We start from the raw sequence: 9,879 nt of genomic DNA, 5'->3' as shown, positions 1-9,879 counted from the left end.
GAACTACCCAAGACTTCTTGTTCCTTCCCCCAAGAGAGGTCAACACTTATGCACCGTCGCAGTGACCCGGTCTCACCTGGCCACGCCGAGTGACGTCACTGCGCCCGTAGGCTTCACATTCGTACGCCCAAGCACATGCGCGTGTATATACTATGTATACGCATAGTTATAGCTACATCTACACACACACACACAAACATGTATATACATACCAAACGTGTTTACGAATGTACATATATGTCTCTGTGTGTGCTCGTGTGACCTTGGAATCTCACTCTACAAGCTACAAGCTGAAGCGAAAGGGGAGTTCCTCCCCTTTGTAAAGATAATCTGGTCCCCTTCAGAAGAGGATCCCCTCCGAAGTTCACGAGGAACATCGGACCACGACCCGTCCATCCGCTCTTTCTCTCCGGGGGGGACCCGATGTCGCAAGCCAGCAGCGACCCTTACAAGTCCCCCTGTGACCTTTCCTTCCCCCTCCCCCCCGACTTCCTCCTCCTCAAACCCCCTCTCACCTTAATCCCCCCGTGAGGATCCACACCGTGTAGAGCACCCTGAAGACTAGCGTAATAAATATTCCCATCATACATTACGATCATCGTACCATACGGGTACCGAAGATCTGGACGGTGTCTTGAATAAAAGGAAAGAAAAAGGAAGATAAAGAACGAAAAGGCAGAGAGGTGAAGCAGGAAGAGGAGAGGTCAGGAAGGAATGGAAGCGCGATGAAGGGAGGAGGACGTGGATGAAGACAGAAAAGAAATATATATATATAGGAAAAGAACGAGTGGAAGTCGTTTACGCTACAGGTTCAGCTACCACGGATGTGGGGTGGAAGGGAGCCTGAAGGTTGAAGAGCTTAATCTTGGCGGCCACGATCTCGGGGGCGTCGTTGGGGTAGACCAGGTGGTGGAAGCGAGCGTCCAGGCCGGACAAGGGGTCGACGGGGGCGGGGGCGGCAGTTGGGGTGGCCACGACCTCAATGGGCGCCAGCGCTGGCTCCCCGACGACCACGGGGACCTCCGCGGGGGCGGGGTCGGCAGGGGCCACGTCGACAGCCACGACCTCTACGGCGGGGGCCTCGGCGACGCCCAGGACGATGGTCTCGGAAGGCATAGGCTCAGGGTCGGCGGCAATGGGGGCAGGAGGGGCGGCTTCGTCGGCAGCAGGGGCGGCTTCTTCAGCAGCAGGGGCGGCTTCCTCGGCAGCAGGGGCGGCTTCGACGGCAGCAGGGGCGGCTTGTTCAGCAGCAGGGGCGGCTTCGTCGGCAGCAGGAGCAGCTTCTTCGGCAGCAGGGGCGGCTTCTTCAGCAGCAGGAGCGGCTTCGTCGGCAGCAGGAGCAGCTCCTTCAGCAGCAGGAGCGGCTTCTTCGGCAGCAGGAGCAGCTTCGTCGGCAGCAGGAGCAGCTTCCTCGACAGCAGGAGCGGCTTCCTCGGCAGCAGGAGCGGCTTCTTCAGCAGCAGGAGCAGCTTCGTCGGCAGCAGGAGCAGCTTGCTCGGCAGCAGGAGCGGCTTCCGCGGCAGCAGGAGCGGGTTCTTCAGCAGCTGGAGCAGCTTCGTCGGCAGCAGGAGCAGCTTCTTCGACAACAGGAACAGGATCCTCCGAAGCCTTGACGTCAGCAGAGGTCGGGATCACGTTGAGGTTGGGCTGGGCTGCGGGGATGAGGCCATGTTGCTTGAAGACCGCTTCCAGCTTGGAGAGGTCCACCTGTCCCTGCTGAGACCCCTCCGGCAGAACGAAGACGAAGGGAGGTGCTGCCTGAGCGGCGGCGACCAAAGCGATGAGGACCTGGGACGAAGAAGAAAAGAAAAGAAAAAAAAATCAGTTATTCCAAGTTGTGTGTGGGTTTCCGTGGGATGCATTTGTTCCTCGCCTCCAAACGCGTCAAGAATATCGTGGAAATACCATATGAAGAACGAAGTATTTTTTTTGTATATATATGTGTGTCTGTATACACACAAAGGCCCTTTCCCCCTTATAAGGAGGGTAGCTGAGTCATAACACGTGCCCGGAACATCCCCATATAAAACGCCCACTCCACCGCCATGAAAGGTCGCCACCCGAACTGACAAAGCCGTCGCCCTCGCTCGCTCTCTTGGCATTTCCTCTGTCGCCGCCTTTGTCGCCGCTTCGCGAAAGGACGAGGAACCTCGTCTTGGCATTTGAACGCGGCTGACGAAGCAGGCCAGCGGAGGCTGACCGGAATTTGCCACCGCCGTCAGGAAAAGGTCAGTTGCGTAGACGGTCGGTCAGCAGCAAGCATTCTTGCAAAAAGCTGCAGGGCCTCTAAAAAAAAAAAAAAAAAAAAAAAATCCATGGAAGGTTATCTGCCACGGTGATGGTGATAATGGTAGTGGTGCCCCCCCCCCCTTTTTTTTTTTTTTTTTTTTTTTCTTTTTTTTTTTTGTACAGTGCCATGGCAGCCGTCCAGACTTTAGCCCATTCCTCTGTGTTATAATGTTCATTGTGCCCATGACTGCAGGGGTCTTATATTGATATTCCTTTCCTTTAAGCAATTCCACGAACCAAATGTAATTATCGCTGTGTCGTTGTAAAGAAAACGGAGTGAGAAAATACGACAGTGGGCAGTTGACCCGTCCTGCAGAGGCTGTCCGCTTTCTAGTAATGATCTGACACACAACTTCTAGTATCGACTTAGAGCTAAAAGGACTATTTGTGTGTGTGTGTGTGTGTGTGTGTGTGTGTGTGTGTGTGTGTGTGTGTGTGTGTGTGTGTGTGTGTGTGTGTGTGTGCGAGTGGCACAGGACCGCAGATGTTTGGTTAAACTTGAGCTGGGATTAATTCTGCGTGAGAAGCGGAGTCCCATAAGGCTGCCATGACAATCCAGGAAGTCTCGGGCCGCATCGACATGACGTCAGCGCCCAGATGACTAGGACAGTTTACCACCCGTGATGTGACTGCATGGCGATGCAAGAAGACGAATGTTGCATCAGCACTGACAATCACTCAGTCTTTTAGGAGTTATATAAGAAACCAGGTCTTTCTGGCTGTGATGTGTTGATTTTGAGATCATTCTATCCTCCATGCTTCTGCGTTTAATCGCACTTATCACAGTTAAGATAAATTTAGCATGTTTTTTTTATGAGAAGTCGCAAAAGGTAGATAACATTTATGGTATAGCATCATTACTTAAGTGACGGTAAGACACAGGTAGTGTAAATTCATAATCCATATTTTAGTTAATTAATATTCCGGCGATTCTTAGCAAAGAACTGAACCTGGAAATGAAACCAGCAGCGCTTGTTCCGTCAATTATCACTCTCCTTGAAACTCTTCGAACTGAGCACCACAGACGACTTTTGGCCCCTTCAGGACCTGGTGGCAGTTTGGCACGGCGGTTAAATGGACAAACAAAAACGGGGGATGGAAATGAAAGAATGAGAAGAGTCTGCCAAGCCTCTGGCTCAGTGGTTCTCAACCTGAGCCTCGCAGGACGGTTTCCCGAGGTTCTTAGATGACAAGCGAAAGATGACTTGAACACTTAAATCTGCATGTGTAGTATCACTGTACGTTGATTTTAATGTTAATGCTTAACTGATAGAGTCATTATAATTTGAACCAATTAGTATCCATTGCATTGTCGTATATTTAGTCTTAATATATCACTAATGTGTATCCTGTGTCAGGTTAATGGAGGTACGGGTCGATGGTCTGATGACTCTCGGGGTACGTAACGGGAAAAAGGTTGAGAACCTCTGATCTAGCAAGAATATTGTCAGCTGTAACCGGCGCTTCTGTCCTCGGAGACAATATCTCACCGAAGAGGTGGAGTCTGCATAGAAGTGGTCAATTTGTATGAAAGTGGCGGTTACCGACAAGTCTATCGAAATAAACACAAAATGTGAGGACGGACGGAGCCTTTATTGTATTAGTAGGACGTTTCGCTTGTTACAATTTTTTCAAGTACATAGTCGTGATACACATGACTGAGATTAAATAATTGATAATATTAAATAAATACAATTTTAATCTGAGATTAGATAATTTATAATATCAAGTAAATACAATTTCAATCTCAGTCATGTGTATTTGAAAAAAGCTGTAATATGCGGCATGTACAAATACAATAAAGGCTCCGTCCTCACTTGGTGTTTGTTTCGATAGAAGTTGTCAAGGAGAGAATTAAGGAGGGATTGGTAGGGAGGAAGGAGAGTAGTCAGTTAACCGAAATTTGCATTATTTCTTTGTGAAAGAAGATTAGTTTCCAATCATGAAAGAATTGCTGAGCGATTGGTCTGCAGGGGCTTCTCTAACCCCCCTAAAACGAAATAGGTAACCTATCACCAGTAAGTTAACTTAAGCAAGAATGAGTTAATGCTTATATCTCTAACTAGTTAACGTTAATGTGCCGCTGTCTAGTTAACCTTAACCAGCACGGATTGCCGTTAGTTCCACCAACAGTTACAGTTAGGAAACACCCGTTAACGTTATGCTAAAACGAGTTTACGCAGTTAGCATTAACAATCACGATATAACATTAGCTAAGCGAGTTAATGTTAACCAGCACAATTTAACATTAGTGTCACAGACAGGCTAACGATAGTAGTCACACGTTAGCAACCACGAGTTAACGCAATGTGGAGACCACAAATTAGTGTCGTGTTCTCAGCAGAAGATTAACGTAATCGTAAGTTCAGGTTAAACTAACGCAAGTTAACGTTAGTTTCTACGACCTAACGTCAACTACCACCAGTTAAATTCAGCACCACCAACAGTTAACGCTCTCAAATGCAATATAAGTCTATTAAACACAAATTAACTTGAACTATCACCAGGAGCACGTACCAGGGCGTGCATGGCTGACAAGGTTGAAGTCGGGGGAACGAGTGTTCTGCCAGTGGCCCAGTCCGTCTTATATAGCCCTTCGACACCCTCCCCCCCTCCCTCCTCTCCCTCCCTCCCACCACCGTGACTCACCTATCCACCACCCTTTCCTCCTGAGGTGAGGTCCCTCCCAGGTCTCGAACAACCCCCCATGCTCCCCGCCCCCCGTCACCTTCTGGACCACCTCCTCTCTCCTCCTCCTCCTCCTCTCTCCTCCTCACTCCTTCCTCTATTCTCTTCCTCATTCCCTATCATCTTCCTTCCTCCTGCCCTTACCTTTCCTGTCATTTTTCCATTCTAATTCCATCTTCCCAGCCCTCCTCTGATCTTCCTCCTCCTCCTCCTCCTCCTCCTCCTCCTCCTCCTCCTCGTCCTCCTCTTTCCAGAGTCTTCCTCTTCTGGGAGGCGTTCTTGTAGGTGGCTTTCTCCCCCACCCCCACCCCCACTTTTTTTTTTTTTTTTTTTTTTTTTTTGCATGTCGATACACGCTCGCACATCAACCCTCTCCTCCCTCCTTTCCTACTCCCCCTTTTCCTCCTCTTCTTCTTTCTTTTTGTCCTTCCCCTCCTCTTTCTCCTTCTTTTCATTCTCCTCTTCCTCCCCCTCCTCCTCTTCCTCCACCTCCTCCTCCCCTTCTTCTACTTCCTCCTCATCTATCCTCCATCCTCTGTTCCTCCATCATCTCGTTTTCCTTCCCTTCCTCCTCCTCTTCTTCTCCTCCTCCTCCTCCTTCTCCTCCTCCTCCTCCCCCCCTCCACCTCTCTTTTTGTTCTTTTCCTTTCAGACTTTCAGTCGTCGACCCTGTTTCGTTCCATTTGTCTTCCGTATTTGGTCGCCTCTCTCTCTCTCTCTCTCTCTTCCTGTGTGTGTGTGTGTGTGTGTGTGTGTGTGTGTGTGTGTGTGTGTGTGTGTGTGTATGTATGTATGTGTGATTCACCTTGGTCTTTGGATCACGTGTTGGACTCGTGATCGACAGCTATTTCCCTCCCGGAAGAGAGCTCAGAGCTCGTATGACCGATCTATGGGTAATGCTTTGACCTTACACGCACACACACCCCCAACTCCCCGCCCACGAGAGTTGGAGTAACGACTCGAAACACAGCGATACTGAAATTATTTTCAGCCCTGGGCAGGATTCGAACCCGGACCGCCATAATATGTGTCTGTATGTATGTGTGTGTGTGTGTGTGTGTGTGTGTGTGTGTGTGTGTGTGTGTGTGTGTGTGTGTGTGTGTGTGTGTGTGTGTGTGTGTGTGTGTGTGTGTGTGTGTGTGTGTGTGTCTGTGTACGGGAAAAGAAAAACTCTTGGGGTCCTGTCTTTTACTCTCCAATGTGTGAGTGTTTTTGTGTGCGCATGTGCGTGTGTGTGTGTATGTATTTACCTAGTTGTATCTTACGGGTAGGGGAGCTACACTCGCAGTGTCTAAATTGCTCTTAAATTCGTGTAAGGTTTTTGCAAACACTATTGTTTCGTCCGCTTTGTCCCATACATTCACCACTCTGTGGAGAAAACTGTTCTTTTTTCAGGTCTGTGTGTGTGTGTGTGTGTGTGTGTGTGTGTGTGTGTGTGTGTGTGTGTGTGTGTGTGTGTGTGTGTGTGTGTGTGTGTGTGTGTGTGTGTGAGCTATGCTCGTGGTGACCCGTCTTTGTATCTTTCAGCATAAAGTTTTTTTCTTAAAATTTTGAATATTGTTTGCACACACTGTTTCTTTATCTAAATTATTCCAGGTATCCAGTACTCTATGTGGGAAGCTGTGTGTGTGCGTGTGTGTGTGTCGCTCTTTACTTAGCCCAACACATGATTGCGATTCAAGGACTCGGCCTCTTTTTCTTTCCATTTCTCTTCCTCTCTTCTCTTTTCCTCCTCCTCCTTCTATTACTCAGTCTGGCCACGCCCTCTCTCAATTCTTCTCCTATTCGCTTTTATTCGTCATCTTCTTTTTGTTCCACTCGAAATTTTCTTTTTTTCGAAATTTTCTTTTTTTTTAGTTTCTCTTTACCACTCTTTTCCTTCCTCCTCCTGCCTCATTTCTTTTTCTGCTCCTCTTCTTCATCTTCTCACACCTCTCTTTTTCTTCCTCAATCTTATTTCAGTTTTACGTCTGAAAATGGTTCTACTGAGAATGAGGAAAGGAGGAGAAGTAGGAGGAGGGAGAGAACAAGGAAGAGGAAAAAAAGGAGGAGGAGGAAATGAGGAGGTAGGGAAAGAAAAGGAGGAGGAGGAGGAGGAGGAGGAGGAGGAGGGAGGGAAAGAAAAGGAGAAGGAGGAGGAAGAGGAGGAGGAGGAAGCAGAAGAATTCTTGGGTGAAGCTTCTGCAAGAAAGATTTTCATCACAGACGGCTTTGGCCCCTCTTACCCTGGAAGTCCGGGGGTACCACAGAGGGTAAGTGTAACGTCCTTGGTCACAGCTAAGCGCCTCCTAGCGGAAGGTCCTGGTTTCGTCTCGGCTGAGACGCACATTCGTGGCATCAAATGCGACTTGTTGTTATTTGGATGTCCTTGCGGGTAGACAAAGGCCTTGTGCATCAAATGCTACGCGATTGTCATTTGGGGAGAATTTTTTTAAGCAAAAGCGGAGATGATGCATCAAATGCGACGCGTTATTTTGATGCACTTGTAAACATGACGATTTGGTGCATCAAATGCTGCCCAATGTTGTTTGAATGCTGTGACGAAACGGGGTCTAATTTAAGCATCAAGTGCGACTTGTTTGCTGTTATTTAGGTGTTCTTGTGAACAGAAGGGGAGCCGATGAACACAAAATGTTCTTCAGAGGTTTCTGAAGGTCTGTATGTCCTGTAAGATTGTGACGATAGCATTGTGCCCTTCATGAGATACGCCTATCGTACATCTTATTTAATTTAATTAATTTATTCATTAGTCCTATTCTGTTGTGACTATGGTCTAGTGGTTAGCGTCCTTGCCTTATATTAATGTTTAGCACAGCCAAGGGTTCGAGTCCCACTGGCGTGATTTTCTTATTTATGTATTAATTTATTCATTCTTTTATCTGTATGGTAATCTATCTGTATGTTTGTGATTTTTGTCTATTCGCCTGTTTTTCTACTTACTAATTTATTTGTTTATTCATTCATTTATTAATCTTATGTATGTATTTGCTTGTGTATTTATCTATTCATGTGTTTAAGTTCATTTGTCCATTATTGGTCTACTTATGAGTTTATTTATCTCTTCATCTATTTATTTGCGTGTAGTGGGTAACTTCCTGCCCCGGAACGCAGAAGGTCCGGGTTTGATCCCCGGTGAGTGGATAAATACTTTCATGGCTTTCCAATCCCTCGCTACCAAGGCGGACATCAGAGGTGCTGTGGGCCAGTGTCGCATATTTATGCTACCAACTAATCAGTGTGACCGAGCTAATTAAACAGTCATCCCAAGATACCAGAAAAATACTTTACATAACTTTTAAGTACTTAACTTACACTCTCTGGAAAGACGCTGAGTGCGGGGTGATCTAATAGAGGTGTTCAACTGGATCAAAGACTTTAACAAGGGTGACGCAAACAAGGTCATCCTATTAAGACAACAGGGCAGGACTCGCAGTAATGGATTTAAGTTGGACAAATTTAGATTTATGAAGGAAATAGGCAAGAAATGGTTTACTAATAGGGTGGTCAACGAATGGAAAAGACTTAGTAATTATGTAGTAGTGAGCGCTGAAGTTATCGGTTATTATAAGAAACGGTTAGACAACTTTATAGATAGGGATGACAGGCGGTCATGGACATGGAACTGCCTGGTGAAGGCCTTATGGTCTCTTACAGTCTCCTTCATTCTTATGTTCTTACCAAGTCAGAATTAAGCTCACCGTAGTGAGATAGAGAGTCTGCATCGTCCCTCCCTTCAAACATTCACTCAGACATATACATTTATTTATCTTTGTATTTTTAGCATAGCCTTTTCCTCCATCACTTTCCTGCAGCTGTTTCTTGGCCATAGCGACTTCTCGGGTTCTTCCTCCTGTATCGGGGTAGCTAAATGAAACGAATTTGAGTTAAATTATTCAAATCAATTAGCACAGCAAAGACAGACGTGCATCCCCTTAAGCGGGCTCAACACTGACTCCGACGCGGCGACGCACCAATTTCAGATTTGGCAGGAAAAACATACACGCTTAATATGAACACTTAATTCTCACAATAATACATTAGATATACAATAATAAATAAACAATATTACAAATACGTATGTACAACACACAAGGAATATCATATGTCACCATTACAGTCCTCCTTCCCCCTTTGCGGTCGGCGGGTAAGGTCGAGGGAGGCTGAGACGGACAGGAACGTTGGAGGGGAGAAGGACAACTGTAGAGTGAGGAAGCGTTGGCGCCTGATGTCAGGCAACGAAGTGTCATTTGGCGCCATTGTCGTCGTCTTCGGTGCCAAAGGAATTGTTCTCACAAGAGAGGCACCCGGAAGCAGAGGCCCAGAAATTTGAGATTCCGGATATGAAGGACAAAACGAAGACTTCGTGCTCTAGCCCGAAATCGATACCAACGTGGCGATAGAGATCGGGACAACACACACACACACACACACACACACACACACACACACACACACACACACACACACACACACACACACACACACACACACACACACACACACACACACACACACAAAAAAAAAAAAAAAAAAAAAAAAAAAAAAAAACACGGAGAAGCGGTAGCATTCGCAACCGCTACTCCAACGGTTCGAGTTTGAGTCCCGCCCAGGGCTGAAATAGTTTCAGTATCGCTACGCTGCGAGTCGTTACTCGAGCTCTCGCGGGGCGGTGAGACCTCTGAGCTCTCTTCCGGAAGGGTAATAGCTGTCGATCACGAGTCCAACACGTGATCCAAGCCCATGGTGAAACACAAACGTACATCCCAGACGTGTCGGCATGAGACCGGCAGGACGCGGGGGAGCGGCGCGACAAAGGAAGGTCACGGCAGGTCACGTCAGTAGGTAATTGTACCTTCCAGGAATGCCCCAGATCTGGCCCTGATATCTGTATTCAATAACTCG

At 47.2% G+C, this 9,879-nt stretch overlaps 1 protein-coding gene across 1 annotated transcript in view; it reads right to left on the bottom strand.

The window, feature by feature from the left end:
* Positions 1–8,804, bottom strand: part of LOC143038363 (uncharacterized) — a 9,370-nt gene extending 566 nt beyond the window's left edge. The window contains exons 1-4 of the mRNA XM_076207397.1: positions 8,780–8,804; positions 7,203–7,344; positions 4,807–4,852; positions 1–1,788 (exon numbers count right to left, since the gene is read on the bottom strand). The exon at positions 1–1,788 is cut by the window's left edge and continues 566 nt beyond it. Of these exons, the coding sequence (XP_076063512.1) occupies positions 799–1,788; positions 4,807–4,852; positions 7,203–7,344; positions 8,780–8,804 (1,203 nt within the window). The 3' untranslated portion in view covers positions 1–798. The remainder of the gene's footprint in view (positions 1,789–4,806; positions 4,853–7,202; positions 7,345–8,779) is intronic.
* Between the last annotated feature and the right edge of the window lie 1,075 nt (positions 8,805–9,879).

This window comes from Oratosquilla oratoria, chromosome 24 (assembly GCF_046742065.1).
Source record: "Oratosquilla oratoria isolate Oo_2021 chromosome 24, ASM4674206v1, whole genome shotgun sequence".
NCBI lineage: Eukaryota > Metazoa > Arthropoda > Malacostraca > Stomatopoda > Squillidae > Oratosquilla > Oratosquilla oratoria.
This window is presented reverse-complemented; position numbering and strand designations above follow the sequence as displayed.